The sequence below is a fragment of the Carassius gibelio genome, chromosome B6 (genome assembly GCF_023724105.1).
Source record: "Carassius gibelio isolate Cgi1373 ecotype wild population from Czech Republic chromosome B6, carGib1.2-hapl.c, whole genome shotgun sequence".
Lineage (NCBI taxonomy): Eukaryota > Metazoa > Chordata > Actinopteri > Cypriniformes > Cyprinidae > Carassius > Carassius gibelio.
Genome location: NC_068401.1, coordinates 27079817 through 27100482, shown reverse-complemented (window position 1 = coordinate 27100482; position 20666 = coordinate 27079817). Strand labels below are relative to the sequence as shown.

At 35.3% G+C, this 20666-nt stretch overlaps 1 protein-coding gene across 3 annotated transcripts in view; it reads left to right on the top strand.

The window, feature by feature from the left end:
* Nucleotides 1-11711, top strand: part of LOC127960173 (CMP-N-acetylneuraminate-beta-1,4-galactoside alpha-2,3-sialyltransferase) — a 40687-nt gene extending 28976 nt beyond the window's left edge. For all 3 annotated transcript variants that reach the window (XM_052559765.1, XM_052559766.1, XM_052559764.1), the window contains 3 exons: nt 6360-6506; nt 9279-9425; nt 11081-11711. In XM_052559765.1, coding sequence (XP_052415725.1) covers nt 6360-6506; nt 9279-9425; nt 11081-11170 — 384 coding nt within the window. In that variant the 3' untranslated portion in view covers nt 11171-11711. The remainder of the gene's footprint in view (nt 1-6359; nt 6507-9278; nt 9426-11080) is intronic.
* The last annotated feature ends 8955 nt before the right edge of the window (nt 11712-20666 follow it).

Sequence of the window (20666 nt, the reverse complement as noted above, 5' to 3'; positions counted from 1 at the left end):
CAGTGCTCTTAGAGCAGCCAGTTTAGACTAATGCCACCATATGTGAGATGTTAGACCAGAAGAAGATGTGCAGAGGAGGTTTTGCTCGTGTCTCTGCTTTTGTCTCGTCTTTGAAATCAGCTTCAAACACAGCCGTACAGAAAGACAAACATGAGCAGGTGGACAAGGGTCAGTAAACTAGCTGCTGTTGTCTCCACTGTCACGTCAAACAGCTTTGGATGACTAATTGCTAAAGAGAAGAGGAGGAACACTGAAAGAACATTTTAGCAGATTTAAAAGATTTTATATGAGAAGATCGTATTCAATTTGGCTTAAGATGATTTGATGCAAATCAAATTTGAGAACATTCAGGAAGTTGTGAGATACTTTGAGATCATTCAAGGAGATATGAGAACTTTTTAAAAACATTTAACATCATCAGGTTAGAGAATACTTGATGATCTTAAATCTGAGGTCATTCAAGATCATTTGTGATCCTGGACCACAAAACCAGTCTTATCCATTGATGGATAAGACTTATTTCCATTGATGTATGGTTTGTTAGGATCTGACAATATTTGGCTGAGATACTGTACAACTATTTGAAAATCTGGAATCTGAGGGTGCAAAAAAATCAAAATACTGAGAAAATCACCTTTGAAGTTGTCCAAATGAATTCTTATCGATGCATATTACTAAGCAAAAAATAAATGTTGATATATTTACAGTTGGACATTTACAAAATATCTTCATGGAACATCGATTATTGATCATTTTGATCCATACAATTTTTTTGGCTATTGCTAAAAATATACCCCAGCGACTGGTTTTGTGCTCCAGGGTCACATCTGAGAACATTTAAGAAGTGATTACAGTAAATTTGAGAAGATTTGATTTGACTCAAGGAGAGAAGGAATGTTGCAAGAATATTTCACAAAGAATGTTTGAAAAGATTTAATTTGACTTTCACAATATGATTTAAAAAAATTATTGATGAACAGATTTAATTTGACTCAAATTTAAGAACATTTAAGAAGATTTGAAAAAAAAAATACATTTGTAATCTATTCTTCTCACTGACTGTTCTCAAATTAAGATCTGATGTGACCTGAGAAGGAACATTGCAAGAACTTAAGAACAAGAACTCCAAGGCACTCAAATTGTATAGTGAAAAGTTAAAAAGACTTTATTGCATCACTGGCTTTATACATTAAAACTCTTTTGGTGAGAGGTACATCTACGCGCTGCGGCCACATGCCTCCATCAGGGTGTCACCTTAAATATATATTTAAGGGGGGGGGGGGGGGTGAAATGCTATTTCATGCATACTGAGTTTTTTACACTGTTAAAGAGTTGGATTCCCATGCTAAACATGGACAAAATTTCAAAAATTAAGTTGTACGTTTGAAGGAGTATTTCTGTTCCAAAAATACTCCTTCCGGTTTGTCACAAGTTTCGGAAAGTTTTTTTCGAGTATGGCTCTGTGTGACGTTAGATGGAGCGGAATTTCCTTATATGGGTCCTGAGGCACTTCTGCCGAAAGAGCGCGCTCCCGTATAGCAGAGCACTGAGAGCACAACAGACTTCACTGATCAGAGCGAGAGCGTCGAGAAATCTCACAAAAGAAGTGTGTTTTTGGTTGCCAGGGCAAGACAACCCTGCACAGATAACCAAAGAAAAAACAGCATTAAGGGACCAGTGGATGGAGTTTATTTTTACAGAGCATCAACGGAGTTGTGCAAGTGTTTGTGTTTGTTCCCTGCATTTCGAAGATGCTTGTTTTACAAACAAGGGCCAGTTTGACGCCGGATTTGCACATCGTTTATTTCTTAAGGATGATGCAATCCCAATGAAAAAGGGTCACGATCGTGTGTTGGAACCGCAGGCGGTGAGTAAAACTGCTTCAAATATCTCTGTGTTGTTAACTTAGCTATCGGCGCGTGAGCACATCAAGTAAACAACATGCGATGTTGTCATCAAACTGCACTTTCCACATGTACAGCTTAAAAAAAAAAAAAAAAAAAAAAAGACAACATAAAGTGGAACTTAGTCATTTTCCAAAACCGCTAAGCAAACATATACAGTTTCAGTACATACCACATAGAGACTGATTGCTGATGCTGCTCTTGTTAAATTTCAGCCTGATTCTGGATCATAAATATACGCTGAATCTGACTGTTAGCCATGGTTTGTTTTGGATGATGGTTTTTTCCTCACGGTAATGTCACAGCTTCCAGACGCTCTCAACACAAAAGCCTATTCGCGCTCGTGATTCTTTAGCTCCGCCCACACGTCACGCCTCCAGTCGCTCTGGTTTTTCCGGGAAAAATCGGTACAGACTATCTTTCTCTTATGAATATAATAAAACTGCAGTACTACTCTATAGGTACTCAAGATTAACAGGATATTGAGTGAAAACAAGCATTTCACCCCCCCTTTAAATATGTTCTTAAATATGTACCATCCCATACAACCAAAGAGCACCGAGATTTCATACCCCATACAGCACTTCTTGATGCATTCAGTGCATTGCAAGAAGTTAATTGATGTGATTTGAAAAGAGGACTTTATTTGACTAAGATGATTTAATGTAACATCTTTGGGAACATTTGAGAATGTTTGAGATAAAGAATGTTTAAGAAAAAGAGGATTTGACACGAAGAGAAGAGAAGGAACATTTTAAAAACATTTCACAAGTTTGAATAAGATGATGTGATGTTACTCAAATTTAAGATCATTCAAGAAGATTTGCAATGATTTGAGAACATTAAGAGAATGTTTTAGAGAAAAAAATGAGAAGATTTAATCCTGCTTTCCTGAAGTCTCTAGTGATCTCCTATTTTCTGTCAGGTTTGTGATCCAGATCGTTCTTGTGATACTGAGCATGCTGTCTAGGTAGGGAGCTCACTAGGGTTCGGAACAGAGCTCATGTCTTATGATTCATTAGATGCTTTGTATGACATCTTCAGCTTACACACTTCAATACAATGGTGTTTATGAGTGTGAAGTGTCCTCAGAGTCTGGTGACTCAGACATGAGGAGACAGAGGGCTGGGGGTCAATGTCAGGGGTCAGCGGCCCCTACTGCTCCACAGACGGCTGCAGAAAACCACAGTGGTTTATGAATGCCACAGTGTGTGTCAGCCCGATGGAAACTGATGGATTGTGTGATAACGTCTGTGACTCGCACCTCCAGAGTGTCAGAGCGACTGAGAGCAGCCATTGTAGTGAATGAGCCTCGGTGGCTTCCAGCGCAGGGAAACACGACCCAATCCACGCCCACAGGTTACAGCCCAACATCATCACTCAAACTCTTTTAGCCAAAGTATGGGAAGTCAGGGAATTACCCGTCAGAGAAAGTATGTGTGTGGATGTGCACATTAGACTCAAAGTGAATCACTAAGAGTTCAGTCAGTGACCGGCTTGTTATGTTGATCAACTTCAATGTCTTTTAGAGACGCATGTGCTTGAGTAGATTAATCAGTTAAAGTTGTGCTTTTGCAACGGAAGGATTCCGGAAGTAAAATGCCATTCATTTTGTCCATAGAGAAATTGAGTTTTGAAGTTAAAGATTACAAACATATGCACTTTTTTAATACAAAGGTAGGGTTTATATTGTCAGGGACAATATTTCTTGTTGACAGAGGGTTTATGATTTCATCAATTGCAATGAAAAGGCAAAGCAGCACAAAAAGAAAGCTGAATCATTTATTCCAGTGACAACATACTGTTAATAAACTATTACTGAAGATTAAATATTATGTTTGTGCATCCATCCACATCCATGTACAGTAGTTAACCAGTCTTTATTTCAGTTTAAATATAATATTAAATATTTTATTTGTTTGACTTGTGTATTTATGTAGTAAACCAGTCTTCATTGCAGGTTAAATATCTATTTTGTGCATTTATTTATTTAGTTAGTTATAATGACAGACTGTACATTGTATCCCTTAATAAGACTTAATAATACAATTTAAAAGAGCCCTAATTTAATCTTTACTTATAGTAAATGACTGAATAAATTGGAAATAAAACTTTCTTTCTTTCTTTCTCATACATTTGTTTATTATAGAAATGTATTTAAGTATTTTGTTATAAATGTATATTTTAGCATTTAGTGTGACTATTGTAACATTGTGTCGTTGTATGTTTTGATCTGGTTCCTGTGTTAGTGTCTTTGGATATGTGTAAATGCTCATCTGTAGAAATATATTGAAGAATTATTTTTAAATCTCATATCATTTGGAAAAAATATTTCCAGAATTAAGTTTGCTGGAAAAATTGGGCGATCGTGATTTTTAGAAGAAAAAACCTTACATTTAAATCTTATTTGTTGATCATCAATTTTTTTTTATTTATTTTTTTTATTTATTTATATATATATATATATATATATATATATATATATTCATCTATTTGAGTTTCATTGTATGTGGTGATCTCACATCGAGCTTGTTATGCCGTAGTGCTGTATGTGCTCAGATTAGTTTTCCTCTTGTTGCTACGACAGTGTTGAGTGACCGTGTCTGTAATACAGCACAATGAGCCATTTGGACGCATCGGCAGACATCCATCAGCCAGAGTTCAGAGTTCATAATCATTAGTCAGCTCTTCTGCAGGTCTGTTTCAAGCAGCTGGGTGACAGCTATCAGAGAAGCTCTGCGTACAAAGGCCTCGTGCGATGTAGGAGGTGGATCCTGCCACCGGGTGATTGATACAGGGTCTTCCTTGCCTTTGTGGCTTTGTTTGCGCTTCTTGTTTTTCATGGGGCTTTTAAAAGGCTCCTGTCCTCTCCACTTTGCAGGGTATTGTGTTCTTCTCTCTGCCCGAGCCACGTCACATTTTCCACCTGTGTGTTTATGACTCTCACCCTACGAGTCCAGCACCCAACGGAAGATCGATTCACCTCTGCTTTAGTGCTCGCTCAAAATATGTCAGCATTTCACCTTTACCTGCTTTCTGCATCCTTAGGCCATGCCTTGAGTATAGTGAAGACATTTATATTGACACTTCTGAATGTTGCTGTGCTTTTTAATACTTAAAAAATGAATGCATGACAACATTTTGTGATTATTATTATTTTTTTAAATAAATTAATACTTTTGAGCAAGTAAAGGATACTTTAAAGACATTAATAATTTCAATTAAATGCTGTTGTTTTGAACTTTATATTCATCAAAAAATTCACAGAAATATAAAGAAGTACAACTGCTTTCAAAATTGAAAATAATCAGAAATGTTTCTTGAGCAGTAAATCATCATATAAGAATGATTTCTTAAAAGATCATGTGACACTGAAGACTGGAGGAATGATGCTGAAAATACGGCTTTACATCATAGAAATAAATTATATTTTCAAATATTAAAGGGTTGTTTTTAATTATAATAATATTTAACAATTTTGCTGTATTTTTGACCATATAAATGAATGTCTTGATGAACGTAGGAGTTTTCATGAAACTCGTACTGTGGCAAACTTTTAAGCGCTAGCTACTGTTTATGGTATGAAATCTGATTCAAATAAAATTCTTGGAAATATGTGTATTCAGTAGCATATGCAATGCTTTATCAGTATCTAGAATGCTAGGGCTTACTCATGCAAAATAACAAACCTGACACAAAAAAGCTAACAATGTTCAGAAAAGGTCAAATATCATTGATAGCATTTGGTTAGTTATAACGGAGGAGTATGTGCACGTCTTGAACAAAGCTGTTGTGACTGCTAGCTGTGATAATGTTATGCCGTGACAAGTGGTTTGTATTACACCTTGTATTGCACATGCTTTGTGTTACACCAGAAAACCACAAGTAAGGCTCCTGGGGCCGAAGCCCTTGTTGTGCGACCCTCTGTAAAACCCGTCCATCCCTTGAAAACATGGGCAGGACGTAATTATGCGGCGTGTTTATTTGTAGTACCGTGACTCGAGATGCCGTTTGATGAAATCCCACCGGAGTCGTTGCTCCAAAATGTCAAGCGGCGTTAAAGCTTGTAACAGTCACTCTCTCCCAGGTGTGTCCCAAAGATCCTTCATATTAGCTGCAGGTGAAGCGGGCGTCTCACGAGGAGAGAGAGAGCTCTGTGTTCAGACACGCTCTTGGCTCTGACGCTTTGCCAGCATTACCCTTTTTAGTCTGATTATCAAAGTGAGCGGCTTATTTACTCAGCTGAGAGAGCGTTATTCAGCGGCTGCGAGTGACTGTTCTGTGTCAGCTTCACTTTAGGCCTTTCTGCGTTTATTATAGCGTGCTCACAGAGCAGGAGCGTTTGAAAAGAAAAGCTGGTAAAGACCGTCAGCGAAGTCACGCAGGTTTATTCTTTTCATTTGTGTCTTGGAGTAATTCAAGTGTTTTCTGTGTTCTGCTCTTGATGTCTTTCAGTGGATAACGACGGGATTCTGGAAGTCTGTGGCACGTGTCGTTCCCAGAGAGCCAGAAGACATGCGCATCCTGAACCCGTATTTCATCCAGGAAGCTGCTTTCAATTTCATCGGCCTTCCACACAACAATGGCATCATGGGAATAGGGGTGAGGAGCAAACACGACATAAATATTGAAGCAGTCAATCCTAAACATACCGTAATAGTCTGAATTGTCCAAAAAACTTTCTAACTTTCTCCTCTTTGAAAAAAACCAGAGGCCAGTTGCATAAACAAAGTCTATGTCTTAGGAATTAGTTAGATCAGAGGTAATCTGTGTATTTATATGTACGTTATAAATACACACAGTAGACACACAAATATTATGTAAACAAAAACCTATACTTTGGATGCAATTAATCGCTATTATTCGTTTGACACGTGTGTGTATGTATATATATATTATATATTTCTATATATAAACACACATATTACTATGTAGTGGTTGACCGATATATCGCAAAGAAGATATATTGGCAGTTTTTGTCATTTTTCAAATATCGGCATCGGCTGATGTGTTTTTCTGCTTGGCCGGTGTGTTCACGGTGAGACTTTTATTTTGACGGCGCTGGGAAAGGCAGTGCCTGAACGCACACAGTGCTCACACTCTCTTGTTTACTGTCGTTGTTAACAGGTCTGTGTAATACGAATAGACGTCTGTCTAATAATCAGATACAATGGTTAAACAAAGGAATTAATGTATACAAAAACTATTATAAAGATTGCTTTTATATTATTAATAATAGAAAGGCAGAGATTATAATAATTTCTCGTTTGCCATCAGCATTAAGCAAATATGCATTTATTTCATTTAAACAAATCTTTGAATGAATAATGAATATTTAATTACACAAACCTTGCAAACTTAGTCGAATCCAGCTGTGAGATCTTGAGAAGTGTGCATTTTTATCCAGCATGATCGTGTGTTCTCTGTGTGAGGGTCGGTCCGTGTTAATTGAATGCTTTAAACTTTAAATGTGATTTCAAACTATGCTACGCTTTATGCATTAGCCCACAAGTGTTACCTTGGCTTTATTAGAAAAATATGATTTCCAATGCACACATACTTCCCAGAATACCGAGTGCCCTGTTGGTTACAGTGGTTACATTCTTTTAAATTATATTTTTATTAAATATTTATTTATTTGTGAATCTATTTCAATCTAATTTCAAATATTTAATCTATATCAAATACGTCATCTAAAGTATAAGTATGTCTATTTTACAGATTTATTTTTAAAACGTTGTCAAATTATTTCACATTTCTTAAATATGAAAAAAAAATCACAAAAAAAGAAATCACTCTTGCATTTTCAGCAAAACCTCATCTATGATATCCAGATAGATACTTTAAGATGACTTTCCCTAAAAGTTGACACACAGACAAGCAAACCAACAATTCAATCAATAAGTAAATCTATTTATGTACGTGATCAAAATGTACTGAAATGATCCTAAACTCTCTCACACTGGCCCGGGGTCAGTGGGTCATCCGTATTGTTTGAGTCCTCTGAGGTGACGTCTCATCTCCTCCTGATCCAGAGACTGTGTGTGCTCTGCTGCTGTGGAGATGTGGTTGGAGGGGCTCAAGCTGTGATGCGTTTCCTGTTATCAGCATGCGGGCGGAGCGTCTGGGGCCAGATTAGTCTAGAGAGTGTCTCTCTGTGGTGATAAAGCTTTCACATTGAGACTTGTCTCTCCAGCCTCAGTGGATCAGGTGGTGACTGGACGATCCCTCTCTGCTGACACACACACACACACGTTTGTTTTTGTGAAAAGTGGGGACATCCCATAGGTGTAATGGTTTTTATACTGTACAAACTGTTTATTCTATGGCCCTTCACCAACCCTACACCTAACCCTAACCCTCACAGGAAACTTTGTGCATTTTTACTTTCTCAAAAAAACTAATTCTGTGTGATTTATAAGCGTTTTGAAAAATGGGGACATGGGTTATGTTCTCATAAGTCACCCTCTCCTTGTAATACCTGTGTCATACCCATGTCATTATACAGAGTTGTGTCCTGATATGTCACAAAAACATGCCCACACACACACACACACACCCGCTCTGTCTGTGTCTCTGATAACGTCAGTCACACGGTGCATTATCTGTACTGAAGTGTGTCAGTGTCCAGTCCATCCATGGTTGTTCAGCATTTGCTCGACTCATTTGATCTGTTCTTTTCACTCTGCTGTGTGGTATAAATTAACCATATAGTAATGAATTAAAACTTGTTTTATTACTAATAGAAAATATCTATTTGTATGTTAAAACAGACATTTTGCAGTTTAATACTTTGTTAAATTGCTTTTGTGCAAACAGTATTGTTGTAAATGCAAAGATAGTTAAAAATAGTTTTTTACATTTTTCTGAATCTCTCATTTACGAATCTGTCTGAATCACAGATCATTTACAGATGTGGACTTTTTTGCATCATTATAACTATAGTTTCTGGTTATTACTTAAATTTTTCTTTTAGATTGCCTCGACATCAAAATCTTGATTGAGATTTAAACAGTAAAACACTTACTAACTTATGAGTACTTCAAGACTATCAGTCACAGGTTTATAGATGTATGTTTATTAAAAAAAATGTGCATATAAAATAAAAGTAGATATTTTATATTAAGCACATTCTTGTTTCTTGTTGAATATTTTTAAATACAAAAATTATATTATTTTCACATATAAATGTACTGTTTTCCATAAAACATTTTCTTAAAAGACCGTTTGCAGTAATAACCAGAAACCTTTTCTTAAACTCGAGGTTCTGTGAATGTGTCTTTGAATACATACTCAAGTATGTCTCTTGGGTATTTAATACACTGTGACTGAACACTTAAGGTCATGCAGTACTAAAAGTGTTTGTTTTTCCAGAATATTCCTACATTGGGGACTGTTGCGATTACGATGGCTCTTCATAACTGTGATGAGGTGGCGGTGGCTGGATTCGGATATAACATGAGCACACCTTACGCACCTCTGCACTACTACGAGAAACTCAGGATGTCTGCAATCAAAGAGGTAACACTCACCTGAACTCTTACAGAACTAGTGAGCTGCACTTAAAACCCCTGGAATTTATTTTAATTTTTACCATTGAACCCCGTTATTAGATTTTATTCTCTTTGAACTGAAAGGAGATTTTCACAGTGATGCCATAGAACCATTTTTTGTTTGCCAAAGCACCTTTCAGTGAACAGTTCTTAAGAGAACCATCTTTTCTTAGAGTGAAGAACACTTTAATGTTGTGAAGGATCTTTTTGAGTGTAATTTTTGTTACTTTCAGGGGTTTTTTTTTTTGCTCTGAAACCTGATTAATTTCTGAACACTGTTCTATCGTAGTTAACAGAAATGTCCTAGTTTTGGTATGTAAGATGAGTGTTACGTGAATGTTAATTTGTAAATGTGTCTTAAGTACAGTACATTCGTGATGTCCGCTCACTGATCTTTGGGAACATCCCATCCGATGAGTCACGTCCATAAACAGGTCACCTGACCTCTGTTCCATGCACACGCAGAAACCCGAGAGGTCAGAGTAATGAGGCAGCGTTGGCCGTCTGAGCTCTGTGCGTGTTCTTCTTTCAGTGTTGAGGAAACTACTTTGATCCTGTAGCTTTGCCAAGCGACTAATAAAGTGAAGCAGTCGGACACTACAAGACAGGGTTCAACAATAAGGATTTATTTCTGATGCTATAGTCAGACCAGTAGTTCCTTTCTGTCGAGAGATTTAAAAATATATATTATATTGATGACAAATCAGCAGAATTTTATTTTTTTATTTTTTTGTTTTTTACAAAACATTTTTAAGAGGGAAAACCATAAAAAAAAATTATCCGGTCATTTTGGACCCGAGTATGTATGGCCGTACCATTAGGTGGGTATTTTTTTTTTTTTTTTTAAGTATCTATAAGTTTTATTAGTGTCACAGAAATATTGTAAAATATATGTAGCATTTTTACCAATATCTCACATAGTTTTGGAGCTGAATTAAATTTTTAAACATGAATATGCACAACTATTCACAAATCATTCCTGCGTGAAATATTTGATCCTTTTTTTATGTAAATTTATGCAAGTAAATGTATGTATTTATTTATTGGTAGTAAATATGTATGTTTCATAAATATGGGCTGTTTTGTGCAATCATGAGTTAAATTAAAATAAATTTTGTTAAATTCCATTACTTCTATTAATTATATGTTCTTATAAATTTTGTAAAGTAATATATTCAAATATAATAGTATACAGATTTTGAATGCAATATGAGGGTTACGTTTGCCAAGCTACAAGATTACATATGCAGTGGCATCCAAACACTGGCTTAAAAAAATAAAATGGGTAGCAAACCCAATGTTGGCTTTTCATGATGCAACGTAAAATACTTATCCAAATTGTTGTGTGAAACTGACCTGTTTCATGTTTGCTTTTTTGTTTTGTAATTAGAAGATAAAAGGATGATTCAACAGGGATGGCAAAACATCATGGCACTGTATTTTACACATGCACTTGTTTACTTGGGGTGGACCGTCCGAACTGCATTTGTGGCTTGTTAAATCGAAAGCAAAGCCGCATGTGCAGATGTCATAGCTCTTTAAATGCTGTACGTTACCAACTTCTGATGAGCATCTACCTTATTGTGCTCTTTCTTTTTCTCTCTTTCTCTCACACACACCCAGTCATGGACACACAACATAACCAAAGAAAAAGAGTTTCTGCGAAAGCTGGTGAAGGGTGGCGTCATACAGGATCTGACCCACGGGATCTGATGTCACATCCTCGTCATGCAGCGGATAGATAGTATTCACCATATCACTGGTGTCCGGCATCCCAGCCGATGGACTCGCAGGAACACGAGCCGTCAAACGTCCAGAGATGTTTGAGCCAATCGCATGAGGCCACCAGAGGAAGTGACCTCACTTCATATGCTAGATGGTATCCATGGTAACTTCAACTCAGATATGGTAATGCTTGTTTTAAGATGCCACGTAGATGAGAAAGAGTAGACCCGACAGAGACTGGAAAGTGCTGCTTTCTCCTGTTTTTTTTTACTCCACTGTATTCAGTATTTATTAGACAGTATTTTAATCACATCATTTAAGATGCTTTATTTTTGAAGCCGAGTCAGCTTGCTTTAATATCGTTCTCTTCAATCTCAGGCAATGCACAGCAGCACACAACAACTGATTGTCACTGTTGATTTTCTGCTGCTCAGCTTCCACTTGTTTCTGCGCCTTGCACATGTATATCCATCTCTGTGTATAACCTGATCTTGAGACCAGGTGGATTAAAGTATTATCAAGATTCCTACATTCAGTCTGAAATGGGCTGTTCATTTGAACTGTAGATTAATGTGTAATATGTCCATTGTTTTTCTATGTAAACACGCACTAGATGGACATATATGACCATTATGCTCGTGTCTCATGTCTTTTGCAGCATCTCACACACTTTTTACATGCAGCGCCAATCATCAATGTCAGTTCCAAAACAGTGTACCAATCCAAAGACCCAGGAGGCGGGACAAGCGTTGCAAGCTTTAATTTACAGCAGCAAGTTGGAATAGCAACTGTTCTGCACTTTTTTTCTAAACTATTTCTGAGCGCTGCGTCTCGTGTTTTTAGATGCAGAGATGCTTTCTGTGTAAACAGCCCTCTAATAACGCAGAAGAATTGTATGTTATTCAACTTCAGTTGGTAGTAGATTACTTTTGTTGGTACCAAATTATATGAATCAAATCACATGATTCTCTACCACTGTTGATACCACCTATACAATAAGTGTTTTAATAATTCAATTTAAATAATGGCATGTAGTCTTCAAGTACTTCTAAATGATGTCAATTTTAAATGAAGTACTAGTTTCTAGTTAAGGAACAACAGCTTTTCTCCATATATTTTAATGGACCTATTGTGAGCTGTTAATTGATGAAGTATTATTTCAAGTTAGTTTGTAAATAATCACAAACTAAAAAACTGGAAACTACATTACCCATGATTCTGCAAAGAAATCGGAAGAATTATAGAATTATATACGTATATAGTTATTCTATTGAAGTTAAGCACACAATCTTGTACCTTTATCGTGTTTTTTTTTTTTTTTTGCTTCAAATCAATGTTTGTGATTGTTGTGAATCACTTCATGGTGGGTTGGTTTGGTTTAGTTAGTTGGTTTGCTTCATGGCTTACAATGAAGATTTTTCTAAATACTTCCGGATCCAAGGCCGCTGAAATGGACAGGTATTATTTTACTAATTATTTTATTAGTCATATTGAAAAGGCATGCTTTGCCACTCTTTCAGCGCTCTTGTTGTTATGCTGCTCGGCCAATCAGATTCAAGAACTGGATCTAACTGTTAAACACATTTGTCATTGACTTGTGTTCTTTCATGGTTGGAAAACATCAGCACCTGTTTATGGGAAGCTCATGTTTAGCTTTTAAACTTCCACCTGATCAACCTGCCCTTTTTTTCTCAAACAAACAGATGGATGTTTATGTGTGCGGCGGAAGCAAACACTAGAAACAGCTCGTCTCATGACTCACGGCGGTAATGGGGGGGATTTTCAGGGTCCTTGTGCCAAAAGTTTAATGGAAATATTAGGAATTTTTAAAGAGTCTGTGCTGTCAGGCTCTGTTCCTGGAAACGATCTGGATTCAGAAACCACATCTTATCCTTTTTTCTTTTTTGTGCCATGACGTTCTGCTCCAGGCTGAATCATGTAGCGACATATCAGACTGTGATTATAGTTATTCATGTGTGTCTGGTGGGTAATGGCTTGTTTGCTGTTTAACTGTTTTCACCTGCTGCTTCTCTTTCTGTCAGTCTTTGAATCTCTTTTAGCTCACACACTGCAGATTCACTTTCACTGGAGAAACACAAGTGGTCTTGGCTGAACACATAATGTAAAAGATTAGCTTCCTCCTCAATGGGATTGAACCAGCAACCTACTAGCTACCAGACTAGTTATATATATTATCGTTCTACAGTAGTCAACATTTGAAGTGGATCAAAAAGGTTCTTAAGAAAAGCATGGGCATTGTTTTGGTTTTAGGACATCTTTGATGGAAGGTTCTGATCCACTTCAAATGTTGTGGCTAATCAGTGACAGAAATTAGCTTTTATGTTTAGAAGCAATATTGACATTCTCAATTAGTGTATTTTTATTTTTGTAACGCATGATAATATATCGTGACATCCTTTTATGCTAAATATTTTTGGTCTGTTAATTACACAAGTTCTCAAACTGAGTATTTAGACAATTGGGATGTATGACCTCGTATCCATAAAACTGAATCAAAGTCAATAGTTTTACACTACTATTCAAAAGTTTGTGCTTGGAAAGATTTCTGAATGCTTTTCAAAGAAGTTTTCTATGCTTACCGAGGCTGTATTTATTTAATCAAAAGTACAATAAAAGTCTTAAAATATAATTACAATTTAAAATAACAGTTTTCTATCTAAATAAACTATAAAATGTAATTTATTCATGTGATCAAAGCTGAATTTTCAGCATCATTAATCCAGTCTTCAGGTTCACATGATCTTCAGAAATCAATCTAATATGATGATTTTTTTTTGCTGCTCAAGAAACATTATTGATTATTATCAGTGTTTAACAGTTGTGCTGCTTCATATTTTTGTAGAAACGTTTTGATTTCTTTCCTTATCATTATTTGGAATAGAAATGTTTTATTACAATTATAATATTAACATATCATTTATTATAATGTTTTAAATGTGTTTACGGTCTGTTTTTAATCAATTTAAAGCATCTTTACTGAATTTTTTATTTATTTCCTGATAAAAAAAAAAAAAAACTTCTGAAATTGTGGTGTATATGAGATACAGGATTTCATTTTGCAATTGATCTGCATTACGGTGACTTTCATGAGTGTTTTCTTGCCAGTTAAGAATCAGGAAACAGTGTGGAAAATGTGCAAATATAATGCTGGGTTAAAACATTTCTATAACATCTTCATGTCCTGCTTCCAAATAGTGTTGCTTCCTTGAGATTCTTTCAGACTTGTAGCATTTTCTCTGATAATTCAGTGACCTGAAGACTAGATGCTTCATGGCTGAATGTACACTGTGGGTGAAATCCTGTTAAATTTACAGTAAAGAACTGGCCGAAATCCACTGTAAAAACAGCACTTTTTTAATGTTTGTTTACATTATTAAGGAACGTTATGAAGTGTTTCCAGATGTCTTTTAATTGGCGTGTTAACAGTGAAATGTGGAACGTAGGCATTTACAGATGACTAGCGTGGCTTGCCTTCAACCTGCTGCGCTTCATGTGCTTGATTTAGAAAGGAGTGTGAGATCACAGACAGTTGAGCTATGGACACAACGGGCAGGTGTCTCCTATTTAAAGACAATCCTTGACCTGTTTGTACGCCGCGGGACGAGTGTGCAGCGAGGTTTGGGAGCTGGAGAAGTGAATGGAGAGCTGGAACAGGTGTGTCTGTTCATGTAGGTGGGCCTTCGTGACACGGCTGTGATGGAGAGGTCAGGGTTTGGTTACAGTCGGACTGAAGGCCGTGTTTCTGAGCTCCGCCTGTGAAGAATCACTCCGCCTTGGCTTTATTCTTCCAGACAGGTCATCCACTCACACCCTTTCTTTAGACGTCCAGCAGAAAACACAGCTAGGGCTGCTTCCGACCATTTTTAATGCAGTCGCTCTCCGTGAGAGTTCAAGCAGTAAAAAGAGTCAGACTATTTCAAACTGGGCTCTGCAGAAAATTTAAGCGAGGGGGAAAAAAGTATTTAATTTGACTAATTGACTACATTTAATGCAAACTTCTTCTTTTTTTGTACATTTAACATTTTATATTATCGGTTAATTTAGCTTTCTAGAGACTTGCTTTAATGCATGAGATTACTTGTGATTAATCCATGTAGATTTGAATGACTTGAGACACTTTGCGATTGTAAAAACATCCATATTTAATGTGATTTTTTTGTGCACATGTTTGACCTGGAGGAGAACTCTCTTCGTACATCCAATAGAAATCACAAAACAAATCCCATCTGATTAAAAGGTAAATGCAAGAAATGAAGTGTGTGTTAGTGAAGAGAAAAGATCCAGCAGCATATATGATGATTAAATGTGATCATTTGAAAGGTTTTGTTTCAGTCTTTCAACTTCCAAATTAAAGGTTTTATTAAAAAAGCTTGAGCCCCTTGTTCTAGAGTATTTCTTTCATTAAAAGTCAAACTCTTCCTTTAATCTTGTTTCTGAGGCTCACATCCCGAAGCAGACTCCTTGTGATCAGTAATGCTCTCATCTTAATGCTCTCTCTGAATGTTCTCTGTAAAACTATGTACTTGCACCTCGAGAGAAGGACGGGTCTGATGTGGAAGATAAAGGTTTTGAGTTTGAGGCCCTTCTGGGGTGTGTGTGTGTGTGTGAACCTCAGAGTCAAGCATCCTCTCTATGTGCTGCTGCATTCTCTGGCTGGAAGCACTAAATATAAACTTGAGCGCTGTTTGCTACAGTATATCGTTTAGTTTATAGTTTGTCTTAAAGAGGTCAGTGTGTGCTGTTTTCCAACTGCTGCTGCTCTACTGTAATCTCAACTTCACATTTTATCAACTGTTTTTGATTTGCAATTTAATTAACATTATAAGTGGTGTTTTCTGCTCATATTTTTGTCACTACTGTTCAAAAATGTTTGTCTTATGGATTTTTTAATGTTTGTGAAAGAAGTCTCTTTTGCACAGCAAGGCTATACATCAAACATACAGTAATATTGTGAAATAGTATTATAACTTAAGGTAAATGCTGTCTATTGTTTTGTATTTTAAACAGAATTTATTTCTGTGATGCTTAGCTGTATTTTCAGCATCATTCCTCCAGTCTTCAGTGTCACATGATCTTCAGAAATCATTATAATATATTGATTTGCTGCTCAAGAAACAGTTCTGATTAAAATTATTATTATAAACGTATATCTTAATAGCAGCAAACTTTTTGAATGACCGTGTATTTTTTTTACCAAATCGTGGTTTATTATAGTTATTATGGCCACGTTTCTAATTTTCAAGTAGTTTAACTTAATTTGGTAAAATAAAATATAAATGTAAACTTTGACTACAATAAAATGAAAACACAAAATAAATGTAAAAATTCAACAATTGTATAATAGTATTTCTGTGTCAATGAATAACAATGGAATAAACCCATAACTCCATGTTAATAAACTCAACAAATAAATGAATAAAAATCCTTCTGCTTGAGGACTTCCTCACAAAAGAGTCTCAGTGGCCTCGGGGCAAAGGTCAAGCTCTGAGGTCGAATGCCAGCCTCAGTCCTCTGGTGATGTAATATTGCTTCTTGATTTCTTCTGACAGTATGCACCTTATTTTGCAACCCTGAAGAAAGCAGTTTTCTGTGAATGTGTGAGACTCCCCAAACATTAGCTGCTTCAGAGAACTAGAAGAGGAACAAAGTGCAGTAGTAGTCAAATTATTTGTGCTACAAAGCAATGTGTCAATTATGATAATATGACAATACATTAAAATAATATGATCAAAAATATCAGGTTGCAATATTTAGATATTTATTTTATACAGCTAAGAAGTGAATGACAATTTATGCAAAATATGTTGTAAATAGGGAATATTTTTGAAACTGAAAATATATTTATATTCAACTTTGAAGAAAACTAATTTCCAATTTTAAAGTGGATTAAATGGCTTAATATATATAAATTTTGGAACATTTGCTGCCTCAAAGTTATATATATATATATACATATATAAGTATATGTATGTGTATATATATATGTGTGTGTGTGTGTGTGTGTATATATATATATATATATATATATATATATATATGTGTGTGTGTGTGTGTGTGTGTGTTACTTGAAATAAAATATACTTTGACTGAAATAAAAGATTCAAACATTTCTCATATTAATTGAAAATAAACTTGATGTAAAATAAGACTAAAATAATTGAAATAAAAATTAATAAAATATAAAAGCATAAAAAATGTATAAAATTTGTCAAGGAATGCAATTAAAATTAATAAAATGTTAACTAAAATGAATACTGAAAATGTAAAAAATAAAAGCGGATTCAAAATAGTAATAAAAATGGCAAGTATATCAATAATACTAAAATTAGACTATGTTCACATGAGTTATATTTTCTTCAAATGCAATTGTATTTTCTTGGTTTGGAATACATGGATGGCTTTTTTGATGCTTTTAGAAAATACATTTATATGTTTTCAAAGACATACAAAAACTGTCTGAAAATATATTGGTAAACAATATATCTATGTTTTTGTTGTTGTTTATATATTGAAAAAATATTTTAGAAATATTCTATGTTTTGGTTATGGGCCATGTCTGATGTTAAACTGATGTGTATAGACCTGGTGTGTGTGTGTGTGTGTATGTGTGTGTGTGTGTGTGTGTGTGTGTGTGTGCTTTAGATTGATGACGCTGCTCAACACATGCCTTTCACACTGGCTCAGACGCAGCATATCTCATATCTTATTTATTTCCCTAGCCATTTATTACTGTAAATTATTCTTTCTTTGCCCTGATTAAATATCAGGTAACAAGACTAAAAAGGGTGTAAAATTCTGGCTCCTAATGTTGGCACACTTTGTCAAAATATACCAAATCTAAGGACTTTCTTGTGGAAAAACAGCATGCTTTTTCAGTGAATTAGCTTGATGTTATCCAGACTGGACTTTTTTTAGGAGAACTTTGTGAAAACTGTCTGAACGCGGCTCGGCTCCGGCTCTGGCTCTGTGATCGCACCACGGGGACCGAGTTTCCCTCACACTCGGAGATCTTACAAGCGAAGCGCTTTGTTTTCGCAGCTGAAGAGCGTATGCTTGAATATATATCACTTTGACAGAAGCCGAGCGGAGTGAACGAGTATTGAAATCAAATCATGTTGGTCATTAGTGTGTTTTCACGAGCTGCTTCATTGTCAGAGACAGCGCTCGGGAACATACAGTGCAGTGTGAAACCAACCAGCAGCTGCTTTACATTCAGAGCCCCTCGAGTTACTGCACCGTGCTCTTCATTACTGAATTAACAAAGGAGAAATATCTCTGAATCAATATCAGTATCAAACCAGCTTGCTTTTGTGTAAATGAATAATAGCACACATCTGTCCCTGAAAAACATTTCTCAAAGAGAAGTTTCTCAGCTGAAATGAATAAAAACAGTACAGTTTAACATGTAGATTGGGATATACTGGGATATATTCTCTACACCTGTCAGAACTTCAGGAGAACTGCCTTCATTTACCCCTAAAAAATAATTAAATAGTTGATTAAAAGAGCAAAGATTATAAGTGAAGTTAGTGAAGAGAAAAGAATCCTGAAATAGGGTTTGATATTTTTCTAATTCAGCTGACATTCAGACATCTTTATATTTGACTTATCAAAACTGTTTTATTGTAGACATTTCAATGTTGACCAATGCAAAAAAAAAAAAAAAAATAATAATAATAATCTATATATATATATATATATATATATATATATATATATATATATATATATATATATAATTTTTTTTATTTATTTATTTTATTATTTTATTATTATTATTATTATATTTTATTACATTTTTTTTTTTTTTTTTGGTGACTAGTAAACTAGGAGGGTGTCAAAATATCTTTTTATTTTGTTTTATCTTAATTTTTATTTAAAATTCTTATTAAGGATATTTTTGTGTGTGTTAATAGAGTCCAAAAATAATATATATATATATTATAATATTATATTATATATATTATATATTATTATTATTATTTATTTATTTTTTATTTTTTTGCAGAATATCACAATAAACTGCAGAATATCAGAAAAGATATTTTAATTATTCTGTACACTATACCATTTAATATATACAATCTATACAATATACACAATATAATATTACAATAAACCAACACATTTAGAAAGTAAATATGAGTAAATGTGATAAATTAAATTGCTGAATGACAATTTACACAATAGTCACAGTGAAAAAATACGTATTGCACATGCTTTGTAACAATACCAAAAGTTGTGCAGTGTGTGTGGGGTGTGAAGGAAGATGTGCTCTTTCTTGTTTGCTTCAAGCTGAGGGTGTGTGTGTGTGTGTGTGTGTGTTTGAGTGAAAAACAAGAATCCCTACTGAGTGTCGTACTGCTCAGGACACAGTGTGTGCATCTTAAGAGCGTGTCTGTGTGTCTGTCTTGTGTCTAAAGGCTCCCGACCGTCTCCTCTTAGTTTGAAACTGTAGCTGATGTTTGGACTTCTGGTAAAAAAAGTTTCGGGATACAGCTAACATGACTCATTGTAATGATTTTCATCAGCTTCCTAGCAAGCACACAGGGTCACCTGGCCGTCATGATGGTGATTTTTGCATGGGCAGACATCGCTCATCTTATTCTAATTATTCATAAAATAATGTTCGTTAAAATGATGCATTGCCAGTTACAAGAGTTTATGCATCATATTTGAACATGCAACCTTTGGATTAGTCCTCATCTTTAACCACTAAGCCACAGCACCTCATTTCCACCCTGACAGAGGTTTTCCATCAGGACCAGCGAGACATCAGGTCAAGCTTCATCCGAGGAAGGTATTTTAATCCTCTTTCACTGTTTCAGATGGCATGGGCACACACACACACACACACACACACACACAGAGCAGAAGTGCTTGAGCTGCAGCCAATCTTGATAAACTCAGCCGTTCAGAAATCATTGTGGGAAAGTGTGTTGTTTGTTTACCTGTCAGTTATTCTTTTAGTTGGAAATCTGGTGTTGATTTCAAGCACACTGATTTCTATTAGAGCCGTGAAGCGACACAATCACAGATAAAAGTGCAGTTTCTGACTGATTTAGAAAGCTGTGCTATTTTCTCTTTAAATCAGAATGTCTCATTAGTGTTTGTTTAATATTGCACTGATTTTAATTTTCTCTTTCATTTTCTGTAGTCCTTAAATAGAGTGCTGCTTTTTGGCTGCATAACTTTGCTGTGACAATGTGCCAAATCTAAATATACTTTTATTGAAAAGGAATGGATGTGAAACCTGAGAGCTTTATCTTAATCCTTATACGCCTAACTAATTACTTAATAATTGTAATTACTATCATATATATATATATATATATATATATAAAATAATCTAAAATATATTTACATATTTTCATATATTTTTGGCCTTTTAATAAATTGGCCTTAAAAAAGTATATTTTAAAAAGCGGATAACTTGAGTACTTTTGAATAAAAATCAGCAAGG